Source organism: Callorhinus ursinus, unplaced genomic scaffold, assembly GCF_003265705.2.
Source record: "Callorhinus ursinus isolate GAN/ISIS: 27379988/994484 unplaced genomic scaffold, GSC_fseal_2.0 scaffold25, whole genome shotgun sequence".
Taxonomy (NCBI): domain Eukaryota; kingdom Metazoa; phylum Chordata; class Mammalia; order Carnivora; family Otariidae; genus Callorhinus; species Callorhinus ursinus.
The window spans coordinates 2967641-2988235 of NW_027397087.1; the positions used below are offsets into that span (position 1 = coordinate 2967641).

General features: G+C 38.4%; 2 protein-coding genes across 9 annotated transcripts in view; both read right to left on the reverse strand.

Moving 5' to 3' along the window:
* The window catches only part of DPH6 (diphthamine biosynthesis 6), a 204828-nt gene that overhangs the window by 172201 nt on the left and 12032 nt on the right, over positions 1-20595 (reverse strand). For 6 of the 7 annotated variants that reach the window (XR_012373591.1, XM_073876763.1, XM_073876762.1 and 3 more), the window contains exon 3: positions 15760-15953. Coding sequence is in view for 6 of the 7 variants with exons in the window: in XM_073876763.1 (XP_073732864.1) it covers positions 15760-15953 (194 nt within the window). In the remaining variant the exon portion in view is untranslated. Of the gene's footprint in view, positions 1-15759; positions 15954-16043; positions 16135-20595 lie in introns of all 7 variants that reach the window. The other variant, XM_073876764.1, reaches the window with a different exon arrangement.
* Positions 9434-11239, reverse strand: LOC112832851 (heterogeneous nuclear ribonucleoprotein F). 2 transcript variants are annotated; one of them, XM_025883703.2, is made up of 2 exons: positions 11177-11239; positions 9434-10872 (listed from the first exon to the last, which is right to left on the reverse strand). In XM_025883703.2, the coding sequence occupies exon 2, from the start codon at positions 10819-10821 to the stop codon at positions 9577-9579; it is 1245 nt and encodes a 414-aa protein (XP_025739488.1). In that variant the 5' UTR covers positions 10822-10872; positions 11177-11239; the 3' UTR covers positions 9434-9576. The 2 variants fall into 2 exon arrangements, with proteins under 2 accessions (XP_025739488.1, XP_025739487.1); XM_025883702.2 differs by having other exon boundaries at positions 9434-10938; positions 11177-11212.

Sequence of the window (20595 nt, forward strand, 5' to 3'; positions counted from 1 at the left end):
GATCAGAGTATGGAAAAGGACAGGCAAAGATTCAGACATGAAAAGCAATCTCCTAGAAACCTAATTAGTTCATTATAACTTGAACCCAGAAATTTGTGTGGGAATGACAGAATCAGACAGGCAGGAATGCAAGGATCTCTTCTTAAAGAGTCTTTTGTATCAGGCTAATGTGTTTGTTGTTTGTCTTAATCCCGGGTTATTTAAGTATTTATGCAGATATGTATAGTAGAGGGGCTGAATGGTGCACAAGGCAATACTGAAGGCAAGTTAGTAAGTTAGGAGACTCCTGCACACTACAGGTGAAAAACCAGGAATGGTGAGAATGAGAGCAAAGGGTCAGATATCAGAAGTCACAGAAGCAATATCAACAAGTCCTAGAGATCTAAGAGTAGTGGTTGGCATGGGAATTGAGAGAAAGTGGAAATCCAGTAGTGAGGCTCCAGGTTAGACTTAGGTGATAGGGTAAATGAGGATGATTTTAACTAAGAGGGAAATATAGGAAATGGAGCAAGTTCGTGCAGAAAGAGAATGAGTAAATTTTGAATTTGTTGAGTTTATCATGCCTATAGAATATTAAGGTGGAGAAATCATGAGCAACTGAATACAAGTCCCAGAGTATAAGCTCACTGTTGTGGTTCCAATGATCAACTATTTTTGAAAGAGGGTAAGAGGGAAGGAGGTAGAGAAGAGATGGAAGAAAGGAGGGACAGAGATACTGAAAGAACCATTTAGGATGGTGCCCAAGTTTGTAAGCAGCTGAGACCTATTTATTTTTCAGGAAACCTGCTGCTTTTTACCTCCCTGACACAGTTTGCACTTCTACCAGCAACAGCCTGCTTTGTATTTGGACACCCACTTTATCCCTAATGGGTTCTTCCCACAGAACCACAGTAAAATAGGAGGGGGTGGAGCAAAATGGCGGAGGAGTAGGAGACCTGGATTTCATCTGGTCTCAGGAATTCAGCTGGATAGGGATCAAACCATTCTGAACACCTACAAATCTCCTGTTGAGTTCAAAGAACTCAGGAGATGGAAGAAAAGGATAGCAACAACACTGAACAGAAAAACGACCACTTTCTGGAAGGTAGGACGTGCGGAGAAGTGAATCTGAGGCGATATTCGGGAGGATAGATGGCGGGGGAGGGGATTTCCGTCGGCCGCTTCTGGCAAGTGATAGAGCCGCGGAGCACAAAATCGGAACTTTTAGAAGTCGGCTCCACTGAGGGACATCGCTCCAGTGGCTAAGCAGGGGGTGGAGCCCTCGCGGGAAACTGTGGTCTCAGGACCCTCGGGGGTCACAGAAAGACCGGGGGTCCCTGAGTGTGGCAGAGTTCCCAGGTATCAGAGCGGGGAAACCGGCTGCAGAGATGGAGCCGAGGTGCAGGCTCTCAGCTCAGGGTTGCCATAAACTGTGATCGGTGACAGTGGGGCCACTGCTCCTCCAGCAGGAACCCAGCAAGCGGCAAAGCCGGGGAGACTCCCTTCCTCCCCGGGGAGGAGTGGCGCGGGAGCGCACCGAAGGGATCTGCTGGGTTTGGAGACTCCACACCCAGTCGGGTGCCAGAGATAGAAATGCTCAGTCACAAAGCAGGTGAGTACAGAGTGTGGCCAGAGACCAGAGAGACGGGAGTGATTGACTGCTTTTCTCTGGGGGTGCACTGAGGAGTGGGGCCCCGAGTTCTCGGCTCCTCCGGGCAGAGATTGGGAGACTTGGGAGACCTCAATTTCACTCTCGTCCTCCAAAGCTGTTCGGAAAGCTTGCAGGGAACAAAAGCTCCTGAGAGCAAACCCGAGCAGATTGCTTAGCCCGGACCGGCAAGGGCGGGACAATTCTGCCTCCAGCAAAGACTTTTGGGAACCACGGCAACAAGCCCCTCCCCCAGAAGATCAGCAAGAACCACCAGCCAAGACCAAGTTTACCCATCAAGGAGAACTCCAGCGCTAGGGGAATACTGCACATACAATTCATGGCTTTTTTACCATGATTCATTAGTTTTTCAAAGTTAATTTTTTTAACTGTTTTTTTATTCGAATTTTTCTTTTTCCCTTTTTAAACCAACATCTTATCAATCCCTATTTTTTAAAAAAACATTTTTATTTTTCATTTTTAGAGTCATATTCTATCCCTTCATAGTAGTTACCCTTATGTTTGGCATAAATATATAATTTGTTCTCTCTATAAAATTCTGAGATACACTTTCTTCTAACATATCAAAATATACCCTAAATCTCTAGGGTATGGCTTTGTTCTAGTCTCCTGCCTGATCACATTCTCTCCCCCTTTTTTTTTCTTTCTTTCCTTTTTTTTTTTTTACTCCATTTCTTTTTTCATCTACTTATCAATTCCTTTTTTAAAGTTTTTTATACTTTTCATCTTTACACTCATATTCCATCCCTTCATAGTATCAACTCTTATTTTGTATATATATGTCTTTCTTTCCTTAAAATTATAGGAGGCACTTTCTTCTAACAGACCAAAATACACCCAAAATCTAGTGTGTGGCACTGATCTATACAATAACCTGATCATATTTGATCATATTCTGTTTTTTTGTTTTGTTCTGTTTTTGTTTGTTTTTATCTTTTTTTTTTTTCCTTCTTTTCTCTTTCTTTTTTCTTTCTTTCCATTTGTTTTCCCCTGGTTTCAGGTCTTTTCTGATTTGATTAGAGTATATTTTCTGGGGACGTTGTTAACTGGTTAGCATTCTGTTCTCTCATTCATCTATTCTCCTCTGGACAAAATGACAAGATGGAAAAAATCACCTCAACAAAAAAAACAAGAAGTAGTACCGTCTGCCAGGGAGCTACTCAATACGGATATTAGAGCGATGTCAGACCTAGAGTTCAGAATCATGATTTTAAAGATACTAGCTCGGCTTGAAAATAGCATGGAAGTTATTAGAGAAACCTTTCTGGAGAAATAAAAGAACTAAAATCTAACCAAGTCAAAATCAAAAAGGCTATTCATGAGCTGCAATCAAAAATGGAGGCACTAACTTCTAGGATAAATGAGGCAGAAGAGAGAATCAGCGATATGGAAGACCAAATGATGGAAAATAAAGAAGCTGAGAAAAAGAGATAACAATTACTGGATCACGAGGGCAGAATTCAAGAGATAAGCAATACAATAAGATGAAACATTAGAATACTTGGGATCCCAGAAGAAGAAGAAAGAGAGAGAGGGGCAGAAGGTATATTGGAGCAAAATATAGCAGAGAATTTCCCTATTGTGGGGAAGGAAACAGGCATCAAAATCCAGGAGGCACAGAGAACCCCTCACAAATTCAATAAAAATAGGTCAACACCCCGACATCTAATAGTAAAACTTACGAGTCTCAGAGACAAAGAGAAAATCTTGAACAGCTCGGGAGAAGAGATATGTAACCTATAATGGAAGAAACATTAGATTGGCAACAGACCTATCCACAGAGACCTGTCAGGCCAGAAAGGACTGGCAGGATATCTTCAGAGCACTAAACGAGAAAAATATGCAGCCAAGAATACTATATCCAGCTACACTCTCTCTGAAAATAGAAGAAGAGATAAAAAGGTTCCAGGACAAACAAAAACTAAAGGAATTGGCAAAAACGAAACCAGCCCTCCAAGAAATATTGAAAGGGGTCCTCTAAGCAAAGAGAGAGCCTAAAAGCAGCATAGACCAGAAAGGAACACAGACAATATACAGCAGAGTCACCTTACAGGCAATAAAATGACACTAAATTCATACCTTTCAATAGTTACCCTGAATGTAAATGGGCTAAATGCCCCAAACAAAAGACAAAGGCTATCAGATTGGATTAAAAAACAAGACCCATCAATATGCTGTCTGCATGAAACTCATTTTAGACCCAAATGCACCCCCACATTGAAAGTGAGGGGGTGGAAAACCATTTACCATGCTAATGGACAACAAAAGAAAGCTGGGGTGGCAATGCTGATATCACACAAATTAGATTTTAAAACAAAGACTGTACTAAGAGATGAGGAAGGACACTATATCCTACTTAAAGGGTCTCTCCAAGAAGAAGATCTAACAATTGTAAATATCTATGCCCCTAACATGGGAGCAACCAATTATATAGGAAATTGATAACAAAAGCAAAGAAACACGCTGACAACAATACATTAATAGTGGGGGACTTTAACACCCCCCCCGACTGAAATGGACAGATCATCTAAGCAAAAGATGAACAAGGAAATAAAGACTTTAAATGACACACTGGACCAAATGGACTTCACAGACATATTCGGAACATTCTACCCAAAGCAATGGAATACACATTCTTCTCTAGTGAACATGGAACATTCTCCAGAATAGATCCCATCCTAGGTCACAAATCAGGTCTCAACCAGAACCAAAAGATTGGGATCATTCCCTGCATATTTTCAGACCACAATGCTTTGAAACTAGAACTCAATCACAAGAGGAAAGTCGGAAAGAACTCAAATACGTGGAGGCTAAAGAGCATCCTACTAAAGAATGAATGGGTCAACCAGGAAATTAAACAAGAATTTTAAAAATTCATGGAAACCAATGAAAATAAAAACACAACTGTTCAAAATCTTTGGGATGCAGCAAAGGTAGTCCTGAGAGGAAAGTATAGAGCAATACAAGCCTTTCTCAAGAAACAAGAAAGGTCTCAAATATACAACCTAACCCTACACCTAAAGGAGCTAGAGACAAAACAGCAAATAAAGTCTAAACCCAGCAGGAGAAGAGAAATAATAAACATCAGAGCAGAAATCAATGAAATAGAAACCAAAAGAACAGTAGAACAAATCAACAAAATTAGGAGCTGGTTCTTTGAAAGAATTAACAAGTTTGATAAACCCCTGGCCAGACATCAAAAAAAAAAATGACCCAAATCAACAAAATCATGAATGAAAGAGGAGAGATCACAACCAATACCAAAGAAATACAAACAATTATAAGAACATATTATGAGCAACTCTATGCCAGTAAATTAGATAAGCTGGAAGAAATGGATGCTTTCCTAGACATGTATCCACTACCAAAACTGAATCAGGAAGAAACAGAAAACCTGAACAGACCTTTAACCACTAAGGAAATTGAAACAGTCATCAAAAATCTCCCAACAAACAAAAGCCCAGGGCCAGACGACTTCCCAGGGGAATTCTACCAAACATTTAAAGACAAATTAATACCTATTCTCCTGAAACTGTTCCAAAAAATAGAAATGGAAGGAAAACTTCCAAACTCATTTTATGAGGCCACCATTACCTTGATCCCAAACCAAAGACCCCATCAAAAAGGAGAATTACAGACCAATATCTTTGATGAACATGGATGCAAAAATTCTCACCAAAATACTAGCCAATAGGATCCAACAGTACATTAAAAAGATTATTCACCACGACCAAGTGGGATTTATCCCTGGGCTGCAAGGTTGGTTTAATATCTGCAAATCAATCAATGTGATACAATATATTAACAAAAGAAAGAACGAGAATCATATGATCCTCCCAACAGATGCAGAAAAAGCATTTGACAAAGTACAGCATCCTTTCTTGATCAGAACTCTTCAGAGTATAGGGATAGAGGGTACATACCTTAATACCATAAAAGCCATCTATGAAAAACCTACAGCGAATATCATTCTCAATGGGGAAAAACTGAGAGCTCTCCCCCTAAGGTCAGGAACGTGGCAGGGATGTCCACTATCACCACTGCTATTCAACATAGTATTAGAAGTCCTAGCCACAGCAATCAGACAACAAAAAGAAATCAAAGGCATCCAAATCGGCAAGGAGGAAATCAAACTCGCAGTCTTTGCAGATGATACGATACTTTATGTGGAAAACCCAAAAGACTCCACCCCAAAACTGCTAGAACTCATACAGGAATTCAGTAAAGTGGCAGGATATAAAATCAATGCACAGAAATCAGTGGCATTCCTATACACCAACAACAAGACAGAAGAAAGAGAAATTAAGGAGTCAATCCCATTTACAGTTGCACCCAAAACCATAAGATACCTAGGAATAAATCTAACCAAAGAGGCAACAGATCTGTACTCAGAAAACTATAGAATACTCACGAAAGAAATTGAGGAAGACACAAAGAAATGGAAAAACCTTCCGTGCTCATGGATTGGAAGAACAAACATTGTGAAGATGTCAATGCTACCTAGAGCAATCTACACATTCAATGCAATCCCCATCAAAATACCATCCACTGTTTTCAAAGAAATGGAACAAATAATCCTAAAATTTGTATGGAACCAGAAAACACTCCGAATAGCCAGAGGGCCGTTGAAAAAGAAAAGCAAAGCTGGCAGCATGACAATTCCGGACTTCTGGCTCTATTACAAAGTTGTCATCATCAAGACAGTATGGTACTGGCACAAAAACAGACACATAGATCAATGGAACAGAATCGAGAGCCCAGAAATGAACCCTCAACTCTATGGTCAACTAATCTTTGACAAAGCAGGAAAGAATGTCCAATGGAAGAAAGACAGTCTCTTCAACAAATGGTGTTGGGAAAATTGGACAGCCACATGCAGAAGAATGAAACTGGACCATTTCCTTACACCACACACAAAAATAGACTCCAAGTGGTTGAAAGACCTAAACGTAAGACAGGAGTCCATCAAAATCCTAAAGGAGAACACAGGCGGCAACCTCTTTTACCTCAGTCGCAGCAACTTATTTCTCAAAACATCGCCAAAGGCAAGGGAATCAAGGACAAAAATGAACTATTGGGATTTCATCAAGTAAAAAAGCTTTTACACAGCAAAAGAAACAGTCCACAAAACCAAAAGACAACCGACAGAATGGGAGAAAGTATTTGCAAATGACATATCAGGTAAAGGGCTAATATCCAAAATCTATAAAGAACTTATCAAACTCAACACCCAAAGAACAAATGATCCAATGAAGAAATGGGCAGAAGACATGAACAGACATTTTTCCAAAGAAGACATCCAAATGGCCAACAGATACATGAAAAAGTGCTCAATATCGCTCGGCATCAGGAAAATCCAAATCAAAACCTCAATGAGACACCACCTCACACCCGTCAGAATGGGTAAAATTAACAAGTCACGAAACGACAGATGTTGGTGGCGATGTGGAGAAAGGGGAACCCTCCTACACTGTTGGTGGGAATGCAAGCTGGTGCAACGCCTCTGGAAAACAGTATGGAGGTTCCTCAAACAGTTGAAAATAGAGCTACCATACGATCTAGCAATTGCACTACTGGGTATTTACCACAAAGATACAAATGTAGGGATCCGAAGGGGTACGTGCACCCCAATGTTTATAGCAGCAATGTCCACAATAGCCAAACTGTGGGAAGAGCCAAGATGTCCATCGACAGATGAATGGATAAAGAAGCAGTGGTATATATACACAATGGAATATTATGCAGCCATCAAAAGGAATGAGATCTTGCCATTTGCAACAACGTGGATGGAACTGGAGGGTGTTATGCTGAGTGAAATAAGTCAATCAGAGAAAGACATGTATCATATGACCTCACTGATATGAAGAATTCTTCATCTCAGGAAACAAACTGAGGGTTGCTGGAGTGGTGGGGGGTGGGAGGGAGGGGGTGGCTGGGTGATAGACATTGGGTAGGGTATGTGCTATGGTGAGCACTGTGAATTGTGCAAGACTGTTGAATCACAGATCTGTACATCTGAAACAAATAATGCAATATATGTTAAGCAAAAAGAAAAGAAGAAGATAGTAGGAGGGGAATAATGAAGGGGGGGAAATCGCAGGGAGAGACGAACCATGAGAGATGATGGAGTCTGAGAAACAAACGGGTTTCTAGAGGGGAGGGGGTGGGGGGATGTGTTAGCTTGGTGATGGGTATTATAGAGGGCACGTTCTGTGTGGAGCACTGGGTGTTATGCACAAACAATGAATCATGGAACAGTACATCAAAAACTAATGATGTAATATATGGTGATTAACATAACAATAAAAAATTTAAAGTGGAAAAAAAAAGAAGAACCATAGTAAACTATAGTTCCAGTAATCATGACTCCATCTCTTGCTCCAGGAATGGCATATGAACTAAGCCTACCAGTCAAACGAAATCATCTTCTCCCAACAACTGGCTCATGGATGATACAAGTCAGGCCACTAAGCGACAATAAAATATAATTGGGTTTTCCTTTGAGTTATTTTAAAAGACTGGAGCTTTTTCTACTAGATTTGAACCAGGAAGAATGTAACCAGGAACCATCTTCTGACTATAAGGGTCTAGTTAGAGAATGGAATCAACAGAAAATAAAAGAAAGAGATGGAAACGGGGAAAAAAAGATTCTGATTATATTATTTGTTTCCTGTATCTAGTTTACTTGAAGCCAAACTTATCTTTAGGTTATTGTCAATAAAGTCTCCTTTTCTTAAAGGAACTCTTGTGCACTATTGGTGGTAATGCAAACTGGTGCAACCACTGTGGAAAACAGTATGGAGGTTCCTCAAAAAGTTATAAATAGAACTAACATATGATCCAATAATTCCACTACTGGATATTTACCCAAAGAATACAAAACACTAATTTGAAAAGATATACGCACTCCTATGTTTACTGTAGCATTATTTACAATAGTGAAATTATGGAAGCAGCTCAGGTGTTCATTGATAGATGAATGGATAAAGAAGACGTGGCATATATATATTCAATGGAATATTATTCAGCCATAAAAAAGAATGAAATCTTGCCATTTGCAATAACATGGATGGATCTAGAGAATATAATGCTAAGTAAAATAAATCAGTCAGAGAAAGACAAATACCAATGATTTCACTCACATCTGGAATTTAAGAAACAAAACAAATGAATAAAGCAAAAGAGACAAACCAAGAAGGAAACTCTTGTAATCAACATAAATCTAACCAATACAAACAGTAAAGTGGCAATTGATGTTTTCTAAAAATATTAAGTTAAAATCTAGTTTTTATTTTATTTTATTTTTTTTTCATTGTGAAAAAATCTTTATTTTAAGAAAAAAATTTAGTTAACAAAAAAATTTAACAAGTTTCACTTAGCAAAATACACCCAAAAGGAAATCACAGTACAAAGAAAGTTTTAAGTCAAGGCCTCACCAATTCCTACAGTATTAGTAATGTGTCTCAATTTTCAAAACTAACTTATTTTTAAAAGCTTAAACTTAACCTAAAAGATTTTAAATGAAAATAAACTAGAATGAACAAACATGAGAAATGTTCCTCTTTGAATCAGGGATCTAGCACCTTGAGTTTTCCAAAAAAGCACGTCTCCCCAATGTGTTCACGGTGATGTGGTGTAAAAGATCCATTTAATGTACTTAAAACTACTTTAACTCAGATAACATCACTCTGAAGTACACTACCAAAATGTTAATTGAGAAAAGCTGAAAATAGTTTTAGTTTACTCAATATCACATGCTAGAAGAAAGTTTGCATGAGAAAACACTGAAGAGGTAATTTTTTAATCCAGATTTCACAAACTCATGGTGCAAAATGGGTCCCACAGCTTCCTCTAGAGTAATAATTGCTTTTCACTGCTTGTTGGCTGCCTGTGAAAATGATTGCAGTAACTCAAATGCTCCTACAAAACTAGTCATATCCACCCATGCTGTTCTGGCCTCCATAGCCAGCCCCATAACAGCCGCTCACAGACTGGCTCTCAAGGCCACTGTAAGTGGACTGGGCTGACACCCCCATGCCTTGCATCATCTGGCTGCTATATGCCCCATTGCTGGCCCCAGTTGTGGAATTCAGGAAAAGTTCTATGTATCTGTGTTGCATGTTGGCCCGGTCTTTGGACATAGCTGCCACAGCTTCTTCGTGAGTGGCAAACTCGACATCGGCTTCGCCCGTCACTCTTCCATCAGGGCCAATCTCAATATGGACTCTCACAGGGTTGAGTGGAGAGAAGAAGTTGTAAATGTCGTTCTCTGTGGCTTTGTATGGCAGCCCTCTCATGTGGACGCAGTGTCCAGTGGTACTCTGGACAGTGAACTCGCCGTCTCCGTATCTATGGTCGTACATGCCCGAGAGACAGTAACTGAGGTCTCTCCCGAACAGATCAGTGGTGAAGCCGTAGCCATCGCTGAGGCCGCTGTACTCCTCATAGCCCCCATAGCCTGCACTATATGCACCAGACCTCATCCTCTCCAGGCCCGCTTGCTTGACAATGCCAATATACCTCCTGGCTGTGCCGGGGCGGTCATAGGGCCCCGGCCGCTGTACAGACATGAATTTCAGAGGGGGATCTGAGTATGACCTAACTTCTTCCTGACTGCTCTTGAACACTTCAATATACCTGTGCCCTATTCTCTCCTTGTGCTTCCCTAGGGCCTTCTCGGCTAACTCCTGGGAGGCAAACTGCACAAAGGCTTCCCCTGTAATCTTGCCCTCGGGGTCCACAGGCAATGTGATCCCGTTTGGCACAATTTCCAACCCTGAGAAGAACTGAACAATTTCTTCCTTGGTGCATCCAAATGGGAGTCCTCGAAGCCGCACGAAGCCATCATTGGCGGTGTCGGCACTGTTTGGACCGCTGTGCTTCAACACCCAATCCATCTCGGTTCTGTGGGATTTGAACACCTCAATGTACCGGTGTCCCATGCTTTCCCTGTCTTTTTTAAGGGCCATTTTTACATCATCTTCTGATTCAAGTTCAACAAAAGCCTCACCACTCTGCCTGCCTTCTCTAGTGTAGATGAAATGAACGCCTGCAGCCCCATCATGAATTGTGCAGTCAGAAAGGAAATTCTGCACATCCTCAACAGAGCAGGACCAGGGCAGGCCACGGAGCTTGACCACAAAGCCTTCACCTCCCTCGGGGCCCAGCATCATGGACACTTGAGAGGACAGACGTCAAACAAGCTTGGGTGCAGCTTTTTGTGGCTTAAAGAACAACCCGGGGGGGAGAAGCCCACAGTCGGAGACACTCCTGGTAGGTAACGAACTGTCCTTCACTCTACTGGTTAGACGGGATTTAGTTCGGATTCAGGTAGATCCAATCAGGATAAACAGGGTGCGCCTCCAAGTGCCACGAATGATTAAGGTTTATCGCTGAGGGGAGCAGGACTGATTTCTATTTTCATCAAACAAGCGCGGTTTACAGCCAAAAGACCACTAACTCCACCCGACGCTTAAAAACGCAGAGGGCTCCGGGGAAAGTCCAGGTGCGTCTCCTTTTGTTATTAACCTCTAAAAGCAGGAGACAAAACGCAGACTGGCGCTCAGGACACGCACGCCGCACGAAGAGAAAATCTAGTTTTTAAAAAATCAGTTATTTATAAACTTTTCTATAAAAAGTAAACATTCTGTTTAAAAAACAAAGACAATTACTCATTATCATATTCAAATTATAATATAAGTGTTAATTAAGGAATTTAAGATCATCAACACCAAGATAAAATGCCTAATGAGAAAAAGAATATGAGAGAAGAAAAGTAGCAAGGATTAGAAGAGGAAGACTGAAACTGAATATTCAACTTCGGGAAGAATATGAAATGAATTCCATTAGAATGAAATTAACACAGATTTCTGGATGAAGAGAGTTTATTAAAATAAAAACAAAGGTAAAACCTCTAGAAAACAAAGAGAATATGGGGCAGGCAGGGGCAGACATCAATGGCAAAAAGATTTCAATAAATTTCTTGAATCAACAGATCAAGAAGGAACAATGACTGATAAATCAGCATAAGAAGCTGTAACCTACTATTTGTATTGAAGAGAAGAAAGCCAAGGAAGAAAACAAACTAGGCTACATTATCCTGAACTCCAGGTACAACAAGTGTGAGATGTGGGGCTGAAAACTCTAAAATCAAAAATGTTCATAGTCAGCTTTGCTCTTGCCTTATTCTTAGATATGAATACACAACCAAAACAGCTGAGAAAAGACTACAACATGAAAGAGAAAAAAATAAAAGAAAAAAGACCCTAAAGAAAACATTAATATTTTAGGAAACAAAAGATGATGTTTAAAAAAACTAATTTGATGTTATATCTATTGAAGGAGAAATAAGCTGTTATAAAAAAGAAACAATCAATAAACAAAGTTACTGAATACTGAAAATATGATTGCTAAGAAAGTAGGGCATTTAAAAAGGAAATCTCACATAATGTACAACAAAATGACACAAGGGTAGAAAATAATGTGAAAAAAGACAAGAGACATGAAGATTCAATCTAGGATGTCTAACATCTGATCAATGAGAGTAACAGAAAAGGAGAATAGAGAGAATCAGGAGAGCAAATTATCAAATAAAGGAAGAGGATGTCACAGAGCCTTCCTCAAATTGCAATCATATGGGCTCTGCTATGTTTTGTGTCAGATTTGATATCAGGTTTTCTTCCATCCAAAAACAAAAAGCCATAGCAGTTCTAGGTCTTACATCCACACATCCTTCTGTACTAGAGAAAGTGTTTATCTTTTGCCAACCATCTCTCATCCTAGGCTTCATTCTATTTGGTACACATAGGTTAACAAAACCATCCCTGATCCAATCACCATAGTCAGGAGAATGCCATGTTGTGACTGGCTTTCACCTGGATTAATACCATCCCTAAACGGTCATTATGGGAAAAAGGACAGGCACATGCTGTCACTCAACAGGAAGCTCAGAACAGATACTGGAGAAGCAACCTTCAATATCGAATGCATTATTGTGACATTTCAGTACACCAACCATAAAGACACAATCATAAAATTTAACAGGGAGGAAAAACGACTTAGCTTAAAAGAACAAAAATCACATCAGCCTCAAATTTCTCATCAGCAAAATGTTACCAGACCATAGCGCAATATCTTCAATGGTTTGAGGAAAAATTACTTTTCAATCTAAAATTTTAAGTTCAAACAACGTATCCATGAAATGTGGTGGCAGAAAAGGAACATTGCCAAAATATAAGGATTTCAAAGTACCTTCTCTATGGAAGTTTCTTAAAGATGGACTCTACTTGAAAAGAGGGAATAACCAAGAAAGAGGAAGATATCAGGAACAGTAAGAAGTGCCTCCAAACCACTGGAGAAAGAATGAATATGTTAATCCTTAAATATATTCTCCATAGGGATATGGTGTTTACATGTACCCTTCAGTAATGATTACATTTCTTCCATGACTTAAAAAGAAAACACAAAGAATTTGAAAATTACTGTATTTCCAGGAGATAATCCAAGTTATCCTTATGCCAAATTAATCCAGATGAAAACCATGGAGACATTTTAATATTAAATAAATTCTAAAGAATAAAAAAAGGCTAGCTATATGAAAATCAGGTTATTTTGTAACTTTGAGATACACATATGTATCTACTTGTCAAAATCACCTGGTAATCTATGAGATATAAAGGCTTATTACATTTCTATTAGTTTTCAAAACTTCTACAAAATAGTTAATCATTGCGACTTCTTTTCAGCAATTAGTCATCAACATACTTTGCAAAAAGAAACCTCTCCTACTCAAAAATTAGCTCTACTATTTTGGGGAAAAAAGAGATACAAAACCAAAAGACTGACGTACATATAAAAGTCACAAAACTGCAACCTGTTATAAATAAATGTTTACAATGAAAATGAATCTAAATGCTTCCAAAGCTCATTAATAGTCAAAGGATTAAAAATTGCAATTCCATCTTTTTCTTAGAATGAGTAAACACTAACTTGAAGAATTATAGTTCTTCTAGATTCGTTTTTTTCCATAATTACTCAATTATTTGTTAGAATATGTAAGACCTCTATTGGAATCCTTACACCAGTGTTTCATAAATGGATTTAACTATAAAACCTCATTATACAATATCTTCCATAAAAGCAATACATTTCCAATATTTATGTCCTTAAAATATCCTACAGTAAAATTACTATTTCTATACAGAAAAAGAAGGAACTATTTAGTCCCCGACAACTTGATAACATCTCTTTCAACTATAGTTATAATTATCATGTACGAACTTCCAAAGCAGTTGTCAAGATTTAACATTAGCATTAATTTATGTCATAACTGACGGTTACTATAAAGATAATGGCAAAGCATCCATTTCTCCAAAGACAGCATGGATCAAAAGGGAAATTTCTTCTTAATTACTACTAATCTGCCCATTTTTAATTAAATTGATTAGTAATTTATTATCCTTCCCTTTCTTGGAAGGCTGTTATTATCACATAGTTTCTCCAAAGTTATCAGTTATCAGTGATTTTTAAGCAATCCAATTACTTCTCATGTGAGTCCCACCATTTTGTAATATCGGTTTATGCTAAAAACTTATTACCCAATTTCTTTGTACCCTGAAAAAGAAATTTAAAAAATGCAGACTTTGCGCTCATTATTTCACATCTTAAAGAGAACAGTGTCAAGATCTTATTTATATAGAGAAGACCATTTAAGGTGGAACTTTTATGCCTTTCTCCCTTGTTTGAAAATCAAAATAGTTGTCATTAGTATGTCTCTTCCCACAGGAAAGAAAGGAGGTCCCTGAAATTTCCTTTGAAAAATATCTACTTCTTATGCTATCCATAACTAAATTATGGCATTATTCAAAAAATTTTCCCTATCAGTTTCTTTTTTAAAGGGTAAAAAAAAATGAAAATGTTCTGACATACAAAATGAGAAATATTTCAATCAAGCAAACTTTGAAAGAATTTAAATGCTTCATATATTTTTCTTAATCAAAATCCTTAATTGGTATTAAGCTTTGATCAGCATCAAATTTAAAGTATAACACTGAAGTAACTATTTGAGACCAGCAAATTTTCATGACATTAGTTCATAATGTAACTTCTGAAACGCCGAGCTTCTCTGAAGAATGAGAAAATGAAATGCAATGTCCCTTGGTAGAAAGGAAAGAAATCTTCCTTTCTTTTGTGAAAAAAATGCTAAGACAAGCAGGAAATATCAGCTTAAAGTCTCTATTTCATTAGATATGCCTTGTATGAACTGACTATAGCTGACTGAAAAAAATTCATGTTAAGAAGAATACAGAATGTATTCAGTTAACTATCAATGAAAACGAAAAGATAATGGCTTATTATAAAATAATCTCCATGAATTAACATGTACTGAATATAGTATCTATTAGATATATGAGTCCCATACTTTCTCTCCTAAATTTTCTATTTAGAAAAATTAACAATGAATGCACAATGGCTGCTAAACTCTTATGTACCAGGACTTAAGTATTTAATTTATACCTCTCTTACTAGATTTAAGCAAGGCTCAGTCTCTCACTTTCATTAGGTCTACTTAAATTTCACCATACCAGAAAGGTCTTGCTTGACCACCCCTCGTCATCACTCATCACCTTGACTGTTTCATTCTTCTCCATAATACTCTTTACCACCAAGCATATGATTTGCTTGTCTACTATCTGTTTGCTTCCACTGGAAAGTAAGCTCCAGCAGAACAAGGCTTTGTCTGATCTGTTCATTGCCCTATCTCCAGTGCCTAGAACTATATACCATGCACATAGTAGGCATTCAATAAGTATTTGCTTAAAAAAAGATTAAAATTTCATCAGCTACAAAATCCTAAGGAAAACTTAATTAAATATCATCTGACAACCCTGAATGCCAAACAATACCAAAAGTTTTGTTTTTAAGTAGTATTTAATATAAAGACATAGTAAGTTTTCTTTTCATCCAAAAACACAAAATATCTTTTCAAACAATAGTTGGAACACTAACAGTTGTTAATTATTTATTACTAAATAATTCAGGTAATGGAATTAACAGTTGTTAATTATTTATTACTAAATAATTCAGTTGATGTAATTGGTCACTGGGCATACCTTAACAAGTTTCAAAAGCTCATAGAGATCTTCAACCTCATCACCTTCACATTTGGTGTACACTCGTCCTGTATCCACACTCCTTCCTCTTATGGTGCGGCGATAGAGGGGAAGAGCCATCGCTTCTGCATACAAATCAATTGCGTGATGACCCACTGTCTGATACATGTAGCTATCCAGTTCATCTGACCCCACTAAAACAATGAAAGTGGAAATAATCAGTAAAACAGAGTAAAAAAGAAAGATTTGAAAGTTCATCAGAGTTTCACTGCTTGGAGACTTACTATATCTCTCTGCATTTATGAAGTGAAATAAAGAGTTGCACATTTGTCCATAGCTGCATCCAGTTCACATCAGCTCTAGTCATCTCTACTGCTAATTACAAATACATATAAATTTTTAAAACTATATACAATAAATGTTTAAAGAGAAGAATATAGCCAATAAATTTTGATTAGTTTATTCAATTAAAGATTCTATTACATAAATGTTTCTCAAATCATTCAAGGTTATTTACAAAGTCATCTAGAGTTCTAGGAAAAAAAAACCTTTTTTAACTAAATAGCTACTTGGTTAACAAGTGAAAATATTTGTAAAAATAAATTACATGCTCTTGATATATTTTATATTCAGTATTTCAAACAAGACATATAAAAATATATAAATTATGAGGCAGTCAAAGATGGCTGCATAAAAAGAACATGAACTCACCTCCTTCCTCAGATATACCAAAACTACAGTTACATATGGAATAATTCCTGTTGAATTCTAGCTGAATAGCCCCCTCCACAACAAGGGATAAATGGGCCACATCAAGGTGGGTGGCAGAAGCAGAGACTCGATCTCACCCCAAACCCTAGTAGTGACCTACAATAGGGAGGGATCTCACAATACTGAAGCCTTTCTCTGAGGAGTGAGGGGTTTATGCCATCTGACACCCCAACCCTGTAGGACCTGCACTGGAAAGACAAGGCCCCCCCCAAACATCTGGCTTTGAAAACCAATGGGGCATACACCCAAGAGGACTGGGGAAACGCAGGGATTTGAGATACTCCTTTTGAGGAGCTTGTGCAATGACTCACTCCTCCCAGGACCCAGCAAAAAGTCAGCAGTTTGAGAAATGACTGGATTATACGTGAAGATTCATTTGCTAATATAAAAGTGTCTGCTGAAGGAGCAGGGACAAGTGGGGACTTTCTTTGGAGATGGAAAGCATCATTTTCCCCACTCTCCATCTCTCTCTACTTTGCTAGTACTGGTGGCAAGTGCAGGTGTCTGGCCCCCAGCACTTTTCTCCTACATGGGTAAAGTTATGGGCTTGCCCCACCCTCAGTGCTCTTTCCTGGCCTTGGTAAGTCCATGGGTAAGCCCCAGCTCCAGTGCTCTTTTCCTGCATTGCCAAAGCTGTGGGCATGTTCTACCCCAGTGTTCCTCCCACATCTTGCTAAAGCCATGAGTGTGCTCTGCACCCAGCACTCTTCCCCTGCATCACTATAACCCTCAGCACTCTCCTGCAGCCGCACTAAAGCTGGCCATCAAGCACAGTCCATACAAGGGATACCCCTTGATCACCCAGCCTGATAGCAGAGGGGCTTCTGTTGCTGGGCCCCACAGGACTATAAAAATCAGAAAGACAGTTCTACACAGGTTACCAAACCCATAGCACTGCACAGACAGCAATCAAGTGTGCCTGTGAAAAAGGCCCATCTACTTGTCCTAGAGTTTCAACCTGTGGAACAGGCTTCATGTTAGTCACATATCTAGAGATTACAGGGGTGCTCTCAGGGACCAAAGGCAGGGAGATACCTTCTTTGAGCCCTCCCGTGGCCTTATCACAGCTCACTGATACCTCCTGGAAAGAAGTGTATACACTTGTCTGAAGCCCTGCTTTTTATAACTGTTGCCCAGGGGACACCTCCAGATCTTCTGGTCTGGCAGCAGAGTTTACACTTGTAGTCCCACAGAAGTGTATATATTTGCATTCTTTAAAAGCTGCTGCCTGAGAATCTGTTTCCAGTCAGCCTGAAATGAGGTCTTGACTTGAGATCACTCTGTTTGGAACACTGACAGGTCTTGGCACTCCTTCAACAATGGGGACCAAGAATAAATCAGTCTACTTAGACAATCACAAAAGTTCATGAGACAACCAAGAGCTAGGGCAAAGCTGAACAACACAGTTCAACTCCTACAGAAGGCCAGCTTTAGTGAGGCTGTAGGAGAGTACTGAGGGTTATAGTGATGCAGGGGAAGAGTGCTGAGTGCAGAGCACATTCATGGCTTTAGCAAGATGTGGGAGGAACACTGGGGTAGGACATGCCCACAGCTTTGGCAATGCACGAAAAGAGCACTGGAGCTGGGGTTCACCCGTGGATTTACCAAGGCCAGGAAAGAGAGCTGAGGGTGGGGCATGCCCATAACTTTACCCATTCCTTACCAATTCCTTAAAGATTGGAAGAGGTGGCTGTTTCATCTAATACATAGAAACAAACAGAGAGAGTAAAGCAAACTGGGAAAATAAAGGAATATGTTCCAAATTAAAGAACAAGAAAAAACATCAGAAAAACATCCTAATGAAGTGGAATTAAGTAATTCCCCTGATTTAGAGTTCAAAGCAGTATTCATAAAGATGTTCACTGAACTCAAGCAAAGAATGGATGAGCACAGTGAAACTTTAACAATGAGGCAGAAAATATAAGAAAGTACCAAACAGAAGTCACAGAGCTGAAGAATACAATAACCGAATTGAAAAATACATTACAGGGGTTTAATAGCAGACTAGACAAAGGAGAAAAAGGGATCAGTGAGCTTCAAGACAAAGCAATGGAACTCACCCAAAAAGAGCAGTAAAAAGAAAAAAATAATTAACTGAAGATAGTGACTTACGAGACAACATTAAGGGTAATAACATTCACATTACTGAGGTTCCAAAGGAGAAGAGAGAAAGAAGCAGAAAGCTTATTGAAGAAATAATGGCTGAAAACTTCCCTAACCTGAGGAAACAAACATCCAGGTCCAGAAAGCAAAGAGAGTTCCAAATAAGATGAACCCAAAAAAATCCAAACCAAGATACATTATAATTAAAATATCAAAAGGTAAAGATAAAGAGAGAATATTAAAAGCAGCAAGAAAAAAAGCTACCAGTTACATACAAGGGAACCCCCGTGCCCCCATAGGACTATCAGCTGATTTTTCAGCAGAAACTCTGCAGGTCCGAAGAGGGTATTATAATATACTCAAAGTGCTGAAAGGGAAAACAAAACAAAACAAAACTTCCAACCAAGAATAATCTACCTAGCAAAATTATCTTTCAGAATTGAAGGAGAGATAATGAGTTTTCCAGACAAGAAAAACTAAAGGAGTTTACCACCACTAAACTGGCCTTATAAGAAATTTTAAAGGGACTTCTTTAGGGTATAAAGAAAGGGCACTATCTAATAACTAGAACACATATGCAAGTAAAAATCTAATGGGCAAATAAATAGTAAAGGTAGTAAATTAACCACATAAAATCAGCTTAAAGGCTAAAGAGCAAAAGTAGAAAAATTATAACTGCAACAGTCATTTAAGGGATATACAAAATTAAAAGATGTACAATATTAGAAACATAAAATGTGGGGGAGGAAATGTAGCTTTTAGAATGCATTCAAATTAAAGTTGCTATCAACTTAAAACAGACTGCTATATATAGACTGTTATATATAAATGAAACTTAACCAAAAACAACCAAAAACCAAAAACGAAAAACCTATAGTAGATACACAGAAAATAATAAGAAAGGAATCTAAACATAACACTAAAAAAAGGCATTAAACCAAAAGGGAAGACAGCAAGAAAAGAAGAAATTAACAGAGAGAAACTACAAAAAGACAGAAAACTTAACAAAATGAGAATATGTTATATACCTATCAATAATTACTTTAAATATAAATGGACCACACTTTCCAATCAAAAGACACAGTGTGACTGAATGGATTTATTAAAAAAAAAAGCAAATCACAAGACTCATCTCTTTTGCCTAAAAGAGACTAACTTTATTATTTTTTTAAAGATTTTATTTATTTGACAGAGAGAGACACAGCGAGAGAGGAAACACAAGCAGGAGGAGTGGGAGAGGGAGAAGCAGGCTTCCCACAGAGCAGGGAGCCTGATGCGGGGCCTGGGATCATGACCTGAGCCAAAGGCAGACGCTTAATGACTGAGCCACCCAGGTGCCCCAAGAGACTAACTTTAGATCTAAGGACACACAAAGAATGAAAATCAAGGGATGGAAAAGATATTCCATGCAAATGGAAACAAAAAGAAAAGTGGTATTGCTATACTTGTATCTGACAAAATAGACTTTAAAACAAAGACAGTAACAAAAGACAAAGAGCATCATACAATGAGAAAAGGGTCAATCCAAAAAGATGATATAAAATTTGTAAGTATTTGTGTGCCAACAGAGAAGCACCTAATTATAGAAATATTACAAGATCAAATATTACCAGACCAAAAGGAGAAATTAACAGCAATACAATATAGTAGAGAACTTTAATACCCCTACTTACATCAATAAATAGATCATCCAGAGAGAAAAATCAACAAGGAAACATCAGCCTTAAATGACACATAAGACCAGATGGACTTGATATTTTATACAGAACATCCCATCCAAAAGCAGCAGAATACACACATTCTTCTCAAGTGCACACAGAACATTCTCCAGGATAGATCTCATATTAGGCCACAAAAAAATACAATAAATTTAAGAAGTCTGAAATAATATTGAGCATATTCTCTGACCACAACAGTATGAAAACTAGAGATCAATTACAAGAAGAAAACTGGAAAAATCAC